We start from the raw sequence: 19,482 nt of genomic DNA, 5'->3' as shown, positions 1-19,482 counted from the left end.
GGAGGCTGGAAGTTGAGGCCTGGTAGCTTGTCTTGACAGAGGGTAGGAAGGAGCCAGAGAAACCAGTTGGTGTCTCCATTTCATACCTGAGGAAACAGGCTCAGGAAAGTCAAGAGACTGCATTAGCCTGCTTCTCCTCACTCTAAAAAAAACACCCGAGACAGGCTAACATAATGAAGAGGGTTAGGTTAGCTCATTCTAGAGAAACAAAGTCCAGGGGCCTTTTCTGGGGGCAATCAACCTGCAGGCAGGCAGGCAGAGTTCCAAGATCATTGATTGCAGTGCTTCACTGGGGAAAAAGATAGGGAACACATGTGTCTGTCATCTGCCTGTCTCTGTCTGTATTCTTCTGGTCCACACAGGACTGGGCAATGGTGGCTCCACTCTGATGACCTTACGTTATGCTAATAAATCACCTCCTTGCCTCTAAATATCACCCAGACGTCAGTCTCCGCCTTCTTCCTACTGTTAACATCAGGCGTTGAGGATTAAACCCCCGTGACTGTGAACTTGGGGTGCAAATGATATTCAACTGTAGCACTGGGGGCTCTGTAGCTTAATGAATGGTAGGGCACTTGCCTAACATGTGCAGGACTCAGGTTCTGTTCCCATCACCAAACCGCAAACCGCCGCAAGCCTTAGCACTCACCTGAGGTCAGATGGCCAGCGAATGGCAGAGCTGACCCTAGATCACATCTTCTGAGTCATTGCCTTTGAGGAGTTTGGCTATACCAGAGGGCTCCGAGATTACTGAGAGATCCTGCAGGAGAGTTAGCCCCAAACTGTCTGCTTTCTGGGGTCTTGTTCTGTGGCTTGATATGGGGGAGGGGGGTGTTATATTTTGTTATTTGTTTAGTTAGTATGTTTCTTTGTATTGTAGACATTTCCAATCATTCATAAAAGTGGAGAAGGGTCTCGTGACTGAATGCTTAGTCATCCCCCAGGTCTCGTAATTCTATCAGAGCACAGCCAACCTTGGTTCATCTGCACTCATGATCCTGAATCGTTCTGAGGCGCATTTCACATTGTAACACTTCATAAATATCTTCGGCTTGCATCAGAATACATACATATGGTCTATTTGCCTGCCTACCTGCCTGCCTGCCCTGCCTTCCTTCCTCCCTCCCTCCTTCCTTTCTTCCCTGTCTCCAACCTCCCCCCGCCCCCCACTTCTTTCTTTTTAAAATGGTCTCAATAGCATTGTCACAGCTTGAAGGTCAAAAATACTCCGAACAGTTTAAATCTCTTACCTGTAAATAGCTGGAGCTGGTTTTGTATAGGATTGTCTGGCACGGAGGGTGGGGGTGGGGAGGCCTTTAGCTCCAGAGGTAGTTAGTTCTCTGTTGCTGTGATAAATGCTAAAACCAAAAGCAACCCGTGGCGGAGGAAAGAGTTTATTTTATCCTGTAGTTTACAGTCGGACATGAGGGAAGTCAGCACAGGAACACAGGCAGGAACCTGGAGGCAGGAGCTGATGCAGAGGTCATGGAGGGATGCCGCTCACTGGCTTGGTCATCATGACTCACTCAGCTGCCTTCCTAGAGAACCCAGGACCACCTGCCCAGGGGCGGGATTGCCCACAGTGGCCTGGGCCTCCTCCATCAATTAGAAGTTAAGGAAATTGCCCCACAGACTTGTTCTCAGGCCCATCTAATGGAGGCGGTTTCTGAACTGAGAGCCCCTCCTCCTTGCTCTGTTTGTTTGATGTCAAACTGACAAATCCAAGCAGCATGGCTCTTCTGCAGTTTCCTCCTGGGTAGCCATTACTGTTCCTCTAATGGCAGAGGAATGAACATTCTCCGTTTGTCCTAATTCGTAGAAGGAGCATGAGAACACACAGAAAGAAAAGGTCATGCCCGGGCCTCAGAAGGAGAGCCCCCCCCTTGGCTGGAATGAGCTTGAAGGAGCTGGATCCTTGAAGGGGGGAGAGCCTGCAGCACTCGAGCCAACTTGACTGACCTTTGTTTACTATGTGACCAGAGATGCCGTAGTTGCTGCTTCCCCTTGGAGAGTGTTAGCGTGGACTAAGAAAGGCTCTCTCTTGATGGCCCTGCTTTCTGTTCAGTAGATGCTCATAAGGCACACCATATAGAAGGGCAAGCTAGGAAGGCCAGCCTCTGACAACATGGGTGGGCTAGCTTCTGACAGTAGCAGATCTTCTGACTCTTACGCCTTAGCTCAGACAACGCAGGCTTCTATCCCATACAGACTCTGGACATCAGTAATGACAGAACTGTTACTGCAACCACACAATATTGATTTCCATATATCCACTCATATTGCTACATAGGAGGCTGGGCCGCCTGTGCTCTGCTGCCCTCTCTAGGCCGAGGATCTGAACGCCAGGGTAGAGGGAGAAATGCTGTGGGTTGGAATTGTGCTCAGTAGTGTAGTGTTTGCCCAGCATCCGCAAGGCCGAGGATTTGATCTCCACCCACAAAAAACAAATGTGCTTATTCATTTCCACATACTGACTGGTTGGTTTAATCTTCATAGCTCCCAGGTTTGGTAGGCATTTCCTGTTCTAGTCTCACATTAAAGGTGAGGATGGCCGGGCGTGGTGGTACACACCTTTAATCCCAGCACTTGGGAGGCAGAGGCAGGCGGATTTCTGAGTTCGAGGCCAGCCTGGTCTACAGAGTGAGTTCTAGGACAGCCAGGACTACACAGAGAAACCCTGTCTTGGGGGGGGGGGGGGGCGGCGGGGAAGTGAGGAGATGTCTCCATGGTTAAGAGCACTGACTGCTGTTCCAGAGGTCCTGAGTTCAAATCCCAGCAGCCACATGGTGGCTTACAAACCATCTGTAATGGGCAACCGATGCCACCTTCTGGTGTGTCTGAAGACAGTGATAGTGTACCCACATATGTGAAATGAATAGATAAATCTTTTTAAAAAGAAAAGAGAGAAAAGTAAAAGTAGGACAGACAGCTTCCTCAACCTAAACCCCTCACTGTGGCCTCCTGGGAAGTTTGCTAGCCTGTGACTGCCTGGTGGGGCAATAAGCCGAGCTTTAAGGCGTTCTCCGTCTTCCAGGACGACAGGTTTCTGGGGCCGCAAGAGGCCGAGCCTCTTCGTTTTGTTTCCTTCTCCAGGCTGAAGACCTGAACGTCAAGTTGGAAGGGGAGCCTTCCATGCGGAAACCAAAGCAGCGGCCACGGCCGGAGCCCCTCATCATCCCCACCAAGGCGGGCACTTTCATCGCCCCTCCTGTCTACTCCAACATCACCCCCTACCAGAGCCACCTGCGCTCTCCTGTGCGCCTTGCTGACCACCCCTCTGAGCGGAGCTTTGAGCTGCCCCCTTACACACCGCCCCCCATTCTCAGCCCGGTCCGGGAAGGCTCTGGCCTCTACTTCAATGCCATCATATCAACCAGCAACATCCCGGCCCCTCCTCCTATCACGCCAAAGAGTGCCCATCGAACCCTGCTCCGCTCTAGTAAGTGACCCTGGTGGCTGTGGTGGCGGTGGTGGTGGGTTATACGGGACTGGGGGCTGGAGGACGCCGGTTGGTCCTCCTGTTTGGATTCTGATCTTCTGTCCACCCTTTACTGTCAGACCTGCAAGTCCACCTGCTCAGACCCCAGTTCGTTCAATATTCAGCAAGGATCAGGATTTGATTAGTCATGCTTGGCTGCTGACGGAATTACTGATACTCAGCTGCTCCACAAACAGCAGTTCCTTACGATTCAATCTAATAGCTCCCTCCTCAGGCTGTGGTGGGGATCAGTTATTCATTCATTATTCATAGTAGGTGGCTGACCTGGTCTCCTGGGCTTGTTGATACGTTTTGGTCAAGAACAGGCCCTGGTGTTGTGAGGCTTAAAAATGTCCATTTTGCAAAGGGGTTCTTTTCTTTTGGAAAGTGGGATCACCTGACCCCTTACAGCAGAATGGCGTAGGTGCAGTCTTCTCCCAGTTAACCTCTGACCCCAGATATCACCCATGGTGCAGTGCGCTGGTGCCTCCTGGTGTCTGTGGATGGAAATTGCCTGCTGTTGGCAAGCACGGGTTTTGCTTACCTGGGAAGAAGTTTCTCTCTCTGGCTTGGTTTGGGTTGGAAATCACGGAGCAGAGCCAACGAGATATCAGTCAGTGTGCCCAGCAAGTGTTTACTGAGCATTGGGTGTAAAACCTCAAACCGGATCCTGTGCAGGCTCCAAGAATGTATGGGTACCATTATCTACTCTAAAGAAAGTGCAGGGTGGGATCATTGGGGAATTGACAAGAAAGCTTGGGAGACAGAAAAGCAGAGGCTCCCAGCAGTGTGGGACCAGCAGGCAGTGAATGAGGCCGACACCAAGTTTCTAACCTATGGCAGCCTCCTGGGTAGATAAGGAAAGAATTTGGGAGAGGGTGGAGCCATAGCTGAGCTTGAACTGCAGAGTGGGAGGGGCAGGCACTGCAGGCGTGGAGTGGGGCTGAGCGGGGGAGTGAGGGCCGTGAGGTTGGGGTGAGAGCCTGGGTCATGGGGTGGGAGCACAGGGAACTGCCTGAAACAGCCGAGGGGGTCAGACTTTGTCTCACTCACGTTGCAGGGGGCAGCAGCAGAGGTTTGGTGTGTTGTTTTGTTTTGATTAAGGGAGTGTTTTCATCCAGTAAGGCTTTAAGATTAACTTGGAGAAGAAAGGTGAGGCCCCTCCCCCTCAAAAAAAAAATCCAGAGAGAAGATGAAAAGATAATTATAAAGAGATCTTTGCCATCTTCCTGGTCTGCTTCGTCCCGGCCTCTTTGATAGAACAAAACAGAAGTAAAACATAGCTCTATACTGCAGCGCGTGCAGAGAGGGAGCTCCTGGAAGCTGGGGCTGGGCTTCTGGGGGTTGTGCTGACAATGATAGCTGACAGTTGTGGAGTGCCAGGCTCTTTTTTAACTCAGACATCTCATTACCTACAGGAGACAGAAAGAACGAACCCCTTTTGCAGATGTGAAAACTGAGGCCCTCACATGTTTAATACGGGGCCGGAGTTGCACAGTCGTCAGATTGCAGAGCAAGGACAGAGGGTGCCTGGGTTCCGAGTGTACTCAATGAGTCACCGCTGTGACTCTTGCATGCAGGACAGCCGTCTAGGACAGGAGTGTTTTCCTGAAGGGAGGAAGAGGCCATTTACCAATTTGTTCTTTGCTCGTAGATAGCTCTGAAGTCACCCCGCCTGTCCTCTCTGTGATGGGGGAGGCCACCCCTGTGAGCATCGAACCGTAAGTGCAGCCCCTGCCCCAGGCCCATGATGTGTGGGTGCCCAGGTGGGCCCAATGCATTGCAGATTAGCATGGGAGCAAGGGGAGGGTTCTGTGGGGCCTTCTTAGAGCCAGTCAGACTCTCTGAGCTTCTGTAGTCTATCCTGGCCTCTCTTGTCTTCTGCCAGCTTTTGTGTGGACGTTGCAGAGAGAGGGAAGGGAAGGGACAAGTTGGCTCGAATTTGTCATGAGGGAGAGCTGGGCGGGAGGGTCCAAGAGTCTCTCCTGATCTGTCAAGTATGGAGTCATGCCCCAGGCCAGGCTGTCTTCACTGTCTCCCAGAAGCCACAGTCCCTACACCCAACTATGGCTTTACTGCACTCCATCTGCCAGCTGTACCGTTTCCTTCCCATTCTTGGGAGAAAATCAGGTTCTTTGTCCTCACAATGTGAGGCCTTACTCCCTGCCCTTGCACCCCTGCAGACGAATCAACGTCGGGACCCGGTTCCAGGCAGAAATTCCCATGATGAGAGACCGAGCGCTGGCAGCTTTTGACCCCCATAAGGCTGACTTGGTGTGGCAGCCATGGGAACATCTTGAGAGCAGCTGGGAGAAGCAGAGACAAGGTAAGGAGAGATCTCCAGGGAGCAAGGCATGGCGGGATGGTGGGCAGATGGGCGGGCTGGGTCCTGCAGGATCCAGCCCTAACTTGATTTCCTTTTCTCCCAATGCTTCTGGTGAGTCCAGTGGATGACCTGCTGACAGCTGCCTGTTCAAGCATTTTCCCTGGGGCTGGCACCAACCAGGAACTAGCCCTGCACTATCTGCATGAGTCCCGGGGGGACATCCTGGTAAGGAAGCCTTATTAAATGGGGGGTGGGGTGGGGGGGTGGCAGTCCTTTAAGAAAGCAAGTGCAGGTTTCTCCCTACCTGCTGCCAGAACCAGGCTTGGTGGTATAAAATTTTATTTCCCCTCTCCCAACCCCCACCCCTAAATATGACTGTCTGCCTTGCCTTGGCCTCCTCAGTATGGGGATGACGTGGTGTGGTGATTTGAGGCAGTTACAGCGGGGGTGTCTGAGCAAGGAAGAGGCTGTTGGAGTTTGGCCTAAGGGAACTCTAGTCTCAAACCCTGGCTGGGTGTGCAAGGCCCTACTGTTGAGTCTGTTCCCTGATTCTAGATTAGTAGATCCCCCCACTCTCAGACAGGATTGCCACCAAGGGCATTGATGGCTGTGGATTCCTTAAAGTACGCCTGACGACCCGAGTCTTCAGCACCCCATTTCCTGTGATTTTTACCATACTCCCATGTGCCCTGTCTCTCAGCACTTAGGCCAGGCAAGCGTAAGTGACTACTCTACCCAGCCACTGGAGGAGGCTCTCCACATGTTCCTTCCCTGGCCTGGGTCACTCATGTCACATCTTCCAGCTTCCTGACTGCCCTTTCTTCCCCTCCAGGAGGCGCTGAATAAGCTGCTACTGAAGAGGCCCCTGCGGCCCCACAATCACCCACTGGCAACATATCACTACACAGGTGGGCCTGACTGGGTGGTCACGGGGCCCAGAGCCTCAAAGCTCTCCAGCATCCAGCTTGGGGCTGAGACACAGCCCTGAATGAGAGTTGGGACAGGCAGTCAGCCAACAGTCAGAGCAAGGAAACTAATATCAATATCACTCTCTTGGGGCTCCCCATGCCCTTGAGGGGAAGCCTGAAGTGGGTAGGCAGCTGAGGCCAAAAAGAAAAGGGAAAAAAAAAAAAAACCCTAGTCACCAGGTATAGAGGTCAAAGGTCAAACCTAGGGCGTGCAGTCCAAACTGATGTCAGGTACCTGGAACTTACCGTTACAGTGCTTGTCTTATTCTGGACGCTGTACTGTAAGAGAGGCGTGAACACAGTCACGTGATCCTAGAAGCCTCTGTTAGGTTCCCTTTTGTCTGTACCAGGCAGAGCCAGCCCCGAAAGGTTGTTTCCACCTTACAGCGTTTAGTCTTTCTCAGGCCTTGAAAGACAGGGTTCCGATGGTCATTCACACCTGACATGCAGGGAGAGGGAGGCTTCAGGAAGCCGGTAGTGTGTAACCAAAGCAGACTCACGCCTTGCAGTGCGGATGCTCATGTTCCTGCCCGAGTCACAACCCGGCCCCCTCTTTGCCCTGCAGGCTCTGACCAGTGGAAGACGGCTGAGAGGAAGCTGTTCAACAAGGGCATTGCCATCTATAAGAAAGATTTCTTCCTGGTACAGAAGCTGGTGAGCAGGGGCGAGTGAGGGGGGGTCCTGTGGTCACTCAGCAAGTGGCCAGATGGCAGGGTGTTCGTCGAGTGTGCCTGAGTTCAGCCCCTATCACTGCGGCTACGTCACTGCTATTAAGTCGCTTCAGAGGCAGCTTGATAAACCACAGCTCCACAGAGGATCCTCCACTGACTTCTGAGCTCCCGGGACTTTAAGCCTAGATAGGGCCGAACCTAGCAGGCAAGTAGAGGAGGCAAGAGAAAACAGTCCTTATATGGGAGTGTATCGGCCAAACCCAACCCAGTGGTCCCTTAGACTCTGAAATAGGAGAGCTGGATGCCAGTGTTGAGGAGGACCATGGAGATGATCTGTGCTCTAGTATCACACATCGCATCACTTATTCTGCACACATGGAAAGACAGAAATTAGGAAGGGGGGGGGGCTCACCTTAGGATGTGTAGCCCTTTGGTGGCAGTTAGCAATGTGGGGAGGGTCTTCTGCTTCCTCCTTAGGCTGTCCCTGAATCCTCCCGGACACGAGGACACTGTGACATTTCTCTTTCTTCCTTTGCACTGCTCCCTGAGAGGAGTGGATCTATTCCCCTGATTGATGAAGGGGGGTGGGGGCGGGGATGCACTGCTGTATTGGGGCTGTAATTGGGGCTGGCTTTGGATGTGGAAGGTGCCCAGATACTTTGAAGTTTTCAAATGTATAGAAAATGGAGAAGAGTAATTCCATGACCACCCATTAATTAATGCCTTTCTGGGGTTTACCATTTGTCTTGTTTTCGTCTCTTTCTCTCTCTGCATCTAAACACAGACCCACGAAATACACAGAGCTATCTTCTCTACACCCCCCCCCCACTTCTGTTTTACCAAATCGTTTAAAGTAAGCTGTAGCTGAGCCTGGATGTATAGGCCTGCAATCATGGCTATTTGGGGAGGAGGGTAGGTGAGGTAGGAAGATTACAAGTTCAAACCTGGGCTACTAAAAAAAAAAAAAAAACAAAACTGAGTTCAAGGTCAGCCTAGATAACTTAGTGGGACTCTCAAAATTTAAAATGGAGGTGGGTAGGGTTGGAAGTACTATTTAATGGTAGAGCATTCGCCTAGCCGTGTTCAGACCATATGTTCAGTGCCTAGCACAGGGGCAGAGGATTATTTTCAAATAAAAGTTCCCTGAGCATTGGCAAGCAATTTAAAGGCACAGTGAGAGGCCCGTGGAGATGGCCTAGTGGTTCAGACATCACGTTACTTAATGCATACATTGAAAAGCAAAAATTAGGATGATGTGCCCTCTTTCTTTCACCTGGGGACTCCGAGAAGTTAGAGGGATAAGAATGAGTTCACTTACACTGCTAGTTACAGATCCTGACGCAGCCGGGCCTCCTGAGCCCCTACTGGCCCAGTGCAGCCTCTTGTACTGGGACTCTCATAGGTCACGACCCTCTAATATCTAGTCCACAGTCAAATCTACCCAGAACTTCTGGGCCTTCACTAAAGAGCTGCAGAAGCCTCCGTTAATTGCATTGGCCAGAGATTCATTGTGGAGTAGGCACTGAGAATTGGGGTTTGGGATTTAGTTTTTTGCCTAAGGCTTAAAGGGAACATGAAGAGACGAGAAAGGTGAGCCATGTCGGCTCCCCCTGACCTCCATGTGGCTTTAATTCAGATCCAGACCAAGACTGTGGCCCAGTGTGTGGAATTCTACTACACCTACAAGAAACAGGTGAAAATCGGCCGCAACGGGACGCTTACCTTCGGCGACCTGGATGTCGGTGACGAGAAGTCAGGCCAAGAGGAGGTTGAGGTGGACGTTAAGGTGAGCCCTTCCCCGGCTCTGCTGCATCACTCTGGGTAACACCTTAGGCCAGGACCTAACTGGAGGCCTGAGGACTCTCCTGGGGTTTATACAGGGCTGACAGAGGGGGAGAGCAGCCCCCTGGCAGCTCCCAGGAGCTGGTGGCCCAGGCCCTGGCCCTTTTGAGCTCTCTCCGGTATCAACTGTCCCGGTCGTAGTGATGGTGCTGATGCTGAACACTGGAGAGTCGGCGGCACAGCTTTGGCTTACTGCCTCTTCCGAGCAGACCACCAAGGTCACTTCTGGGCTCCAGCTCTTCTTGTACCACCTTTATGATTTCTGCTTTGTCTATGCGTTAACACACACCACAATTACTGTTTCTGTCACGTCCCACACAACTTTTTTTTTTTTTTAAGATTTATTTATTTATTTATTTTATGTATTTATATATCTGTACACTGTAGCTGTACAGATGGTTGTGAGCCACCATGTGGTTGCTGAGATTTGAACTTAGGACCTTCAGAAGAGCCGTCAGTGCTCTTAACCGCTGAGCCATCTCTCCAGCCCCCCACACAACTTTTATTATTATTTTTTTTTTTGAGTCAGCCCACTCTTTTTCTCAAAAGGGAAGCTTTATATTACAATCATAAATAGAAACCAGTATTGTTGCCTATAAATAGAAGGTACTGGGAAAAATAAGTCCACATGAAAACCAAACCCTGTCACTAAATGCCAGGCCTCTGAGACAGGGCTGGCTTCTCATTTAGGCAGATTATCAAGTCTAGGGAAGAGGCACATTAACACCAACCCTGACGTGGTCTTTGAGAGACACTGTGATTTAATTTTGTGCCCAGAAATCCTCTTGACCTTGTCTCTAGGTTACAAGGCAAGACTTGGTGGCGTTCCGCTTTGAGATGAGGGAGTAGTTTGGTCCTCATATTATAGATGGGGGATGGAGATTAAAGTATCACAGACAGTTAAACTGGAGCTCAGAGCTACTGCCTGGCACACGAGGTCACTGTGTCCAAAGGGTGCTCAAAAGATTCTGGGCATGTCTCCAGGAGGCCAGGTGGTTTGTGGATCCTGGCAAGTTCCCTCCATATCCCTGGCTCAGTCTCACCCTGAGGGCACCCAGGGTGAGACTATCATCTTCTTTCTGGGCCAACTGGGCATAGGAAAGCTGTGACTTACGACAGAGTCCCAGTACCAGAGGCTGGGCTGGGTCAAGACAGGACTGCAGACCCAGCAGGTGCTTCAGAGCCTTGGATGGATCAGAGTCTGCACTCTGGAATGACTGGGTTCATTCTTGTCCCCCATAGACTTCTCAGAAGTTCCCAAGGGTGCCTCCTCCCAGAAGAGAGTCCCCAAGTGAAGAGAGGCCGGAGCCTAAGAGAGAAGTGACAGAACCCAGGAAGGAGGGGGAGGAGGAGGTGCCAGACACCCAGGAGAAGGGAGAGCAGGAGGAGGGGCGTGAGCGCAGCCGGCGGGCCGCTGCCGTCAAAGCTACACAGACACTACAGGCCAATGAGGCGGTAAGTGACCTCCACCTTTATTCCCTGAGGGCAGGGCAGGAAGGCTGAGCGAGGCCTGAGGTGTGGGTGGGAGGACAGCAAGACCTTGGTGACCCTCATGGTTATAGGTCCTTTATGCCCTTAACTTCCTTGGGTCTCAACCCTGTGTGGTTGAGGATGGACTATGATGAAGCTCACTTTACAGCTAAGCAAACTGGGGTTGAAGGTGATGTAGCTTGTGGACAGCCTGATTCAGACTGCAATTTATCTTTCCAATACAAAAAATATAATTGTATGTAATTATATGTATATACACGTATGTATATGCATGCATATTATATGTATGTATATATACACACATGCATGCACATACTGTGTAAGTGTTTCTGTGTCTGAGATTCAGAGGAAACAGGCCTTGTGAAAACCCAGTAGTAGTGCGGTAGGGGAAGCACTCATAAGCTGCGGCTCACTCATGGCTCCCCTAGAACATGAGCCTGGCAAGACTGTCTGGAGTAGGGCAGGAGAGATGGCTCAGCAGGTAAGAGCACTGACTGCTCTTCTGAAGGTCCTGAGTTCAAATTCCAGCAACCACACAGTGGCTCACAACAACCTGTAACCACCTGATGCCCTTTTCTGGTGTGTCTGAAGTCAGCTACAGTGTACTCATAATAAATAAATACAGTGTATAATGATAAACCTTTTTTTAAAATGGCCTTGTGGCCGGGCAGTGGTGGCACACTCCTTTAATCCCAGCACTTGGGAGGCAGAGGCAGGCGGATTTCTGAGTTCAAGGCCAGCCTGGTCTACAGAGTGAGTTCCAGGACAGCCAGGGCTACACAGAGAAACCCTGTCTCAAAAAACCAAAAAGGAACCATTAAACATCAACAATTTTCCAGCCTGGTCTACAAAGTGAGTTCCAGGACAGCCAGGGCTATACAGAGAAACCCTGTCTCGAAAAACCAAAAAAAAAAAAAGAAAAAAGAAAAGGGGGGGGGGGCTGTATGTTCTCTGCCGAGTGCTTCATGTCTGCTATCTCACTGATTCCTCATAGTAACTGCACAGCGTTAACTCCCACTGAGTGCATGAGGGAAATCAGGGGCAGAGATGCCTTTGGACCTGGCTCTAGGTCTGTCCCCTTCACAGACTAAGCAAGGCATCTCATTTTAGCTTCCCTAGGAGAATTCTCCAGGAAGTCGCAGAGATGGGGAAGTGTGTGTACACTCTCCCTGCAGGACACCTGTCAGCCAGACACACCTGCGTGCCTCCTGCTCGGCTGCCAGCCTGCCAGGAGTGTGCAGTGTCTGCTGTCCGAGGGGTGACAGAGGGCACGTTTATCGCTTCTGATGGCCATTTGGGGTTCCTGTCCTGAGACTAACGCAGGCCTTTAAACGTCCTTGGGGTGCACACCATGGTTCCTCTGCTCTCTGATACCTGTTCTTTCTCTTCTTTTTCCCCTCCTAGTACTTCCTCAGCAAGTACTCCCTCCTGTTGGAGGAGCTGACTTCCTATCACCTGACACATTATGTGAACACATGTTTCTCTGGCATGGAGATATGATTGGACTAAATGTCAAAAAAAAAAAAAAAAAAAAAAAAAACCACCAAAAAACAAAAACCGTGAACACAGAGTCAGTATTGATGCCTATAGCTGCCAGAGTGTGGCACAGAATTACTGTGTCAGCCACTCTGTGATAGTGCCAGCTGCAGTGGCCTCCTGGAAGCAGCCAGCAGGTCCTGTCCCTGACCACTTGGCAGGGATGTGTGACGTTTTAGGGCCCTCTGTTTCTTGAGATGCCAGAACCTCGCCTTCACACTTGCCTCTAAGACACACCCTGTTTGTTGCTTGTCTCCAGGCCAATGACGTTCTAATTCTCCGGAGCCATGAGCCCAATGCCCCGGGGTCTGCAGGTGTCCAGACCTCAGAGAAGCCGAGAGAGGGGCCGGGGAAGTCCCGAAGGGCACTGCCTTTCACAGAGAAGAAGAAAAAAACCGAGGCATTTAATAAAACCCAGAACCAGGAGAACACCTTCCCTTGTAAAAAGTGCGGCAGGTAAGAAGTCCCTTCCTTATCTTCAGAGGAACCCATTAATGTTAGGGCAGGGACTTTGACGCTGCTGGGGGCGGGGCCCGGGATCTGCTTTTTTGATCAGCTCAGTGGGTTTCCAGGGTAATGGCATCCTGAGGCAGGCAAGGTATGAAGGGGCGGGGCGGGAACCTCCCGAATGGGCGGGGCAAGGGTAGGGGCTAGGTGGACCGGCTGGGGTTTGAGGGTGAAGAGTGGAGGGGTGACTCTCTCATCCGAGCCCTTCCTGCCCACCGCAGGGTGTTTTACAAGGTGAAGAGCCGCAGTGCTCACATGAAGAGTCACGCCGAGCAGGAGAAGAAGGCCGCAGCTCTGAGGCTGAAGGAGAAGGAGGCTGCAGCGGCCGCCGCGCATCAGCAGGCGCTGAGAGAAGAGAGCGGCGAAGGGGAGAAGGGCTGAGGACCCTGCTGGATCCTATTGCCGGGCTCCCCAGCACCCCAGTCCCTGGAACCTCTAGAAGGGGCCAGGAGAGGGTCACTTGGACTTTGCTCTGCAGAACAAACCCGATAATGAAAAATAAACCGGCTCTTTTATTTACAAAGGCCAAGGACAGTGTTAAGAGCTGCAGGATCCAGTTCTCTCAGTATCTGGTTGGTCCCGAGTTCTGCTTTCCCGGAGCCTAGAGAGGCCGGGCCACTTGGAATGGGGTAGAGCTCTACAGCTGCTTCTCTGATCTCTGCTGTTGCATCTGTGCCTCTTTCATCCCAGGTCCTTAGTAAGCCACCACGGCAAGCCAAGCACAAGCTCGCCCCATGGCAGCATTGTTCCTCCTTCCGCAGAGGACCTGGAAGGCTGTGCGGACCTTTATCTATGCCCCCAGAGGGACTCCTTAGAGAGAGGTGGCCTTAACACCTGTGTTGTCCTTGTGCCGTCACGCTCAGGCCGGAGCTGCTCCAACGATCCCATCTGGAGGTCCCCACTTACTTAGGCGTATCTCAGAGGGCTATTTTCAACCCCTTTGCTGCTTGTTAACAGCCTGTCTGGGGCTGTCAAAGTTTTCTCAAAAGTTTGGCGTTTGTGCCCTGCTCTCAGCCTACTACACGGAGAGGAACTGTTCAGAGGCCAGAAGATGCAGAGCTCGGCCCGAGAAATCTTTTGACAAACCCATGACTAGCATTTTATACCTTTGAGTCCCGGAGGCTGCTAAAGGAGCCTCAAGCAGGTCCCAGAGAGGCCTGGCCTGCTCTTTGGTGCCAGCTTCCTTCTTGCCCGTCGAGTTCTCAGTAGCTGCCAGCTGATTCCACTGCACCCCACTCAATGTTGATATTCACAGCCCCACTCCCCCACCCCCAATACGGCATGCTGGAGTTTGCTGGATTCTTCCCTTGGAGGGTGATGTCCCCTAACTAGATTAGACAGGAGCCTTCATTCTGTGGCTTGTTGTCATTTGGGAACTATTTATTTATTTTTTAATATTTAAGTTTTAACATCCTCAGGGACCAGGGGCCTCTTGCTTTCCAGAGGTCCAAGTGCATTTATCCCAAAATAAGGCACCTTCTTGGCATCCCCAAACCCTCCCCCAGTTCCAAGGCCCTGGGGTCCCTTACCTTGTGGCTCTTGGCCACAGGAATGACAGAAACTGACTGGGCTGGGAAGGCAGGGAGTGTTATCAGTCACAGGAAGCCAGCAGATGTGGGTGAGATCAAAGGCAGGTCTCTGTCCTGCCCTTTCTGTACTTTCAAATGCTCGAGGGAGTTGGCAAGAGGCCAGAATTCTAGTTTTGGTTATCAGCCTCGATTCTGGCTTGAAGAAACCATATTTGGCATGGAATTACTGAAGGGTTGGAATGTTCTAGAGTCCCCTTCGTTTTCCAGTTCAGTAGGGGCCTAAAGCCACTTTTCTGATATCATCACTTAATTATAGTTGTACAAAAGAGTCTTAAGTGACCGTGTGTCTGACTGTTCAGAATGTTAGTAAGGAGCAGAGATAGCCTGCAGCCCGTTGGGAACTGGAAATAGAGATGGGGTTTTGTTTTGAAGCTACAGACTACTGGGTATTTCTTGCATTCATTTACACATTAGTATGGTTCTATGAGAGAGCTGCGGGTGGAAATAACAAACCTGTCCCCCTAGATACCTAGACAGTTACCTTCACCTTCAGTTTCCCCGGTTTGTTTCCTTCATAGGCTTCTATCAGCTCGAAGTCCCGGGATTACAAAAATCTGGTACCCTCTAGAAGCAGGAGGGCAACAAGTTTAGGATCTCTTCTAAATCACTTCTATAACGCGTGCCTTCACAGCTCAGCCCCAAAGTGCCACTTAGGTTTCCCAAGGTTCTTTTCTATTTAAACCATATCTGGCTCAGGCCCCTTGGCGGACAGGTGATGATAGCAGCCACATGAGATCCTTCAGCCACATGAGACTCCTCAGCTCAGTGGTACCAACTAATCCTTAGAAATCTTAATTAAAAAACAAACAAACCCAAAAACTTTTCTAAGTTCACAGAGACCAGATGACTATAGCCACGGGGGGGGGGGGGGGATCAAGATGGTACCTTTAGGTAGTGATCCCACCAGACACTGTTTTAGAGGGGCCTGTGCTCCATGCGCACGTGTGGAAACTGAACTAGTTCAAAGCGGAGATGCACGTGTGGCAGGAGGCTGGCGCAGGCGTGTCCTTACTGGTGCTTTCTCGTATGAACACACTGGGCTTGGCTTTTGTTGTTCTTTCTATTCAGAGCTCCCTGTTTGACAATAGCATCCCTATACAATGTCACCCTGCCTGTCCCCCAGCTTCCATCTGCATTCAGAGAAGGCCATGACACTGACCGAGCCTGTGTTCTGGGCCATCTCTGAGGTCTCTTGCCCTCACTGCTGTCCTTCAAGCCTTCAGCAGCCCCCTTAGAGCTAAAGTATATACCCACCCACCGTCCTGCCGCCCCACCTCCAACCCTGGCACAGAGGCCCTGTGCTCATGATGTCTAAAGGGATTGCCTATATTTAACTGCCTCAGTCACCTAACCTCTTTCTTCTCATGTGCCAGATGTTAAAGACAGAGGAGGAAGAGTGCAACAGTCCTCACGCCTCAGCTGTTTAAATGTTTTTATTGGGACTCACTGTTCTGGGTTATTATTTATTACCAGAGTGGCAAAGCCTAACCCCTTAGGTTTTTACAGGAAGTATGCATATTTTTATATAAAAAACAGTTGTGTCTAACCCACATTTGGCTGTGTTTGTTGCCTCAAAAAAAAAAATTGCAGCTGTTAGAACTTTTCCTCATTTGTCTCTTACGTTAAAGGCCTTGCTGGAGAGGATGGAGCACAGAACAGCCTTGACAGTCTGTAATTAGTGTACAAATATTTTAATAGCATAAAGTAAGTATATTCCTTTTATTTTGAAACAAAATGGTCAGACACTGCCTTTCATGTGTTTGTTGCCTGTGGCACTCTTTTTAAAAAAGACTGTTACATATTAAAATAGTGTATATATATATATATATAAATATTACCTTTTTGTGTACAGTTGTGATAGACCAGACTGAAAATTTTATTTTTTGTGTGCTTTTTATAAAAAAAAATTAATACACTAAAGAGAATCTTGCTGTGATTGTACTGTACCTATGTAACTTATTTACTTTTGAATGTTCTGTATCTTAAGACCTTTTATTAAATAAGGTTTAAAAAAAAATTCATTGTTGAATACCACATTCTTATAGGGGTGTTTTTGCCGTCTGGGTGTGATAGGCCTTGTTTTGCTTGAAGAGAACTTACACCCCTTTTCGGGGCCATCAACATTCTGTTTTGCTATCTTGTGTACTCAGTAAGGACAAGAAGGCAATATGCTTGCAGTTTGCCTGGCTACAAAGATAAGCAGTCAGGGGGGTTTGTGTACACACACACACACACACACACACACACACACACACACACACACACACACACACACTTTAAACAAGAAAGCCAAGTCAGACACTCACAGGAACCAGTAGATGGAATTCTCTTTCCTAGTTTTGTGGGGAGGAACCAAGTAGTTGCAGAGTGGGATCAGGTGGTTCCCGGAAGTCAGAGTTAAAGAGTGAAAGCATAGAATAGATGAGCAATATGAGTCAAGTCCGTCGTGGTAGATGCATATCAAAAAGGCCAGCTTAAATCCACGGCAAAATTAAATAAAGCATGCGTAGCAATAGTTAAGAAAGAATCGGGGAAGTGGGGGGGTGGGGGGCTGTAAAAAGAAATGCGCCATCATAGAATAGACTCCTCAAACCCCTTCTTGGCACCATAGCAACCGCCAGATCCTCTGGAGCCCGAGCATCTCGCGTCGTCATGGACACAGTTGTCACGGTGACACTGGGGGAGGCTAGCCGGCCGGTTCCGCCCTCCTCTGCAGCTGCACGCCGGCCGTTGCGGGAGCGCGCGGACATAAGCGCTGGGCAGAGCTGCCTCCAGTCCGGTTCCTCCCCCATCCCGTGCTTCCTACCCCTTGGGTCCCCGGTGCTAGGAGTGCCGCCTCTCCCCACATAGCCAAGCCACGGCCTCGCGTGACCCTCAGCCCGCCGGCGTGCCGGGGAGAGGTGGGAGGAGCTGCCACGCCCCGCGACCGCGCCCAGCCATCTCCCGCCCGGAGCCATCAGCCTTGAGCCCACCTTGCTCCCTCTCTTAAAGTGGTGACGCCAGACACAGCTGCAGCCAGTTCAGCCCTCCCTGCCCGGACCAAAGGGGGCGACATTCGAGTGATAGGCGGAGTGTCCCGTGGCTCCCGACACTGACTTGGGACCTGGAAGGGACAAGAAGGAACTCTGGTGTCTTTTGGTAATTGTGGTTGCTTGAAGCTTGTCGCCCCCTGGCCTACCGGGGGAGGAGAGCATGTTGTATTTATCCTAGGCCCTATAGCCTCGTGAGCCAGTCCAAGCAGTGTCTGTAGAACTGGCACTCTTAATAGTTGGGCGAAATGGCTATGACACTATTGGAAGACTGGTGCAGGGGAATGGATGTGAACTCTCAGAAAGCTCTGTTGGTCTGGGGGATCCCTGTGAACTGTGATGAGACCGAAATCGAAGAGACCCTCCATGCCGCGATGCCCCAGGTATCCTATCGAGTACTGGGGAGAATGTTCTGGAGGGAAGAAAATGCTAAAGCAGCCTTGTTAGAGCTCACTGGGGCAGTGGACTACTCCCTGATACCCAGGGAGATGCCAGGCAAAGGAGGGCTCTGGAAAGTGGTGTTTAAACCCCCCACTTCCGACGCAGAGTTCTTGGAAAGGCTGCATCTCTTTCTATCTAGGGAAGGGTGGACTGTGCAAGATGTTGCTCGTGTGCTTGGGTTTCAGAACCCTGCTCCAGCTCCAGGCCCGGAAATGTCAGCAGAGATGCTCAACTATATTTTGGGTAATGTTATTCAACCTCTTGTTGAGTCCATATGGTATAAGAAGCTGACGTTATTCTCCGGGAAGGACATTCCCGGGCCTGGCGAGGAAACCTTTGATTCCTGGCTGGAGCACTCGAATGAAATCATAGAGGAATGGCAGGTGTCGGATATAGAAAAGAGACGGCGGTTGATGGAGAGTTTGAGAGGCCCCGCTGCTGACGTCATCCGCATCCTCAAGACCAACAACCCTACCATAACGACCGCAGAATGCCTGAAGGCTCTTGAGCAGGTCTTTGGGAGTGTGGAGAGCTCTAGAGATGCACAGGTCAGATTTCTGAACACTTACCAGAACCCAGGAGAAAAGTTATCTTCGTATGTTATCCGTCTGGAGCCTCTGCTGCAAAAGGTAGTAGACAAGGGGGCCATTGATAAAGATAACGTGAACCAGGCTCGCTTGGAGCAGGTCATCGCTGGGGCCAACCACAGTGGGGCCCTCCGAAGGCAGTTGTGGCTGGCTGGGGCTGCGGAAGGGCCCGCACCCAACCTCTTCCAGTTACTGGTGCAGATTCGAGAGGAGGAAGCCAAGAAGGAAGAGGAGGAGGCCGAGGCCGCCCTCTTGCAGTTAGGCCTGGAGGGACACTTCTGAGTCCTAGGATTGGCCAGGCTGCTTTTGATATCCCTGTGACATTTTATTAAGCCTGCCACTCAAAGTAAGCACCCAGCCTCCTCCTGGCTTGGTTTTGTTTTCTGAGGGATGGGATGGGGAAGTCAGACCCGCATATTCCTGTAACATTCACAGAATTGTGTGATTGACAGGAGCTGCAACGGTAAAGGTGGTCCTTACTGCCTAAAGTGAATGCTTGATGCCAGCCCTCCTGGGGACATCTCTGACAGCTGTAAGAAAACATGAAGCTGTGACACTTCCTGTCAAGATGGTTGCCAAGCTGCAAGTTCTGATGCGCGCCAGGTTCACAGACTGTACAGTACAAACTCTTGTGTTTGTTACTAACACTGTGGATAGTTTTACTGTAAATTGTTCCCAATTTGTATCGATGGAAAGAATGTGATTCTATTAGAGGATATTACTCATCTTGAAAAATGCGGATTTCTAATTCCTCACGGCTCAACACTGGAATCAGTTTCCCTGAAAAGGATCCTCGGACTAAAAGTGGCATGTTAGAAAAAACCAGGCCTTTACAGAGCTGCACAATCAGTTCTTCACGGTGGAAGACAGAAGTCCTGGGGAGAGTGGCCATGCCCAATCTACACTTCCTTCACTTCAAAGATTAGTCATTTAATAATTGGTCAATGCTAAGGGTTCTAAGTTTGACGTTATTGAATAGATGTATACAAATAAAAATTTGAAAGTTCTCATTTTTCC

The 19,482-nt window shown here is 50.5% G+C and overlaps 2 protein-coding genes across 3 annotated transcripts in view; both read left to right on the top strand.

Annotated features, from left to right (window-relative positions):
• Positions 1-13,356, top strand: part of Mideas (mitotic deacetylase associated SANT domain protein) — a 66,836-nt gene extending 53,480 nt beyond the window's left edge. For both annotated transcript variants that reach the window (XM_021179360.3, XM_029484528.2), the window contains exons 4-13: positions 3,094-3,439; positions 5,133-5,199; positions 5,662-5,804; positions 5,926-6,029; positions 6,637-6,712; positions 7,338-7,426; positions 9,080-9,229; positions 10,528-10,740; positions 12,572-12,768; positions 13,041-13,356. In XM_021179360.3, coding sequence (XP_021035019.1) covers positions 3,094-3,439; positions 5,133-5,199; positions 5,662-5,804; positions 5,926-6,029; positions 6,637-6,712; positions 7,338-7,426; positions 9,080-9,229; positions 10,528-10,740; positions 12,572-12,768; positions 13,041-13,200 — 1,545 coding nt within the window. In that variant the 3' untranslated portion in view covers positions 13,201-13,356. The remainder of the gene's footprint in view (positions 1-3,093; positions 3,440-5,132; positions 5,200-5,661; positions 5,805-5,925; positions 6,030-6,636; positions 6,713-7,337; positions 7,427-9,079; positions 9,230-10,527; positions 10,741-12,571; positions 12,769-13,040) is intronic.
• Positions 13,357-16,793: 3,437 nt separating this feature from the next.
• Positions 16,794-19,482, top strand: Pnma1 (PNMA family member 1). The gene is made up of 2 exons (XM_021179113.2): positions 16,794-18,811; positions 18,918-19,482. Exon 1 carries the CDS (start codon positions 17,686-17,688, stop codon positions 18,745-18,747), a length of 1,062 nt encoding a protein of 353 aa, XP_021034772.1. The 5' UTR covers positions 16,794-17,685; the 3' UTR covers positions 18,748-18,811; positions 18,918-19,482.

The sequence above is a fragment of the Mus caroli genome, unplaced genomic scaffold (assembly GCF_978045245.1).
Source record: "Mus caroli unplaced genomic scaffold, Mus_caroli_1 scaffold_14, whole genome shotgun sequence".
In the NCBI taxonomy this organism is placed as follows: domain Eukaryota; kingdom Metazoa; phylum Chordata; class Mammalia; order Rodentia; family Muridae; genus Mus; species Mus caroli.
This window is presented reverse-complemented; position numbering and strand designations above follow the sequence as displayed.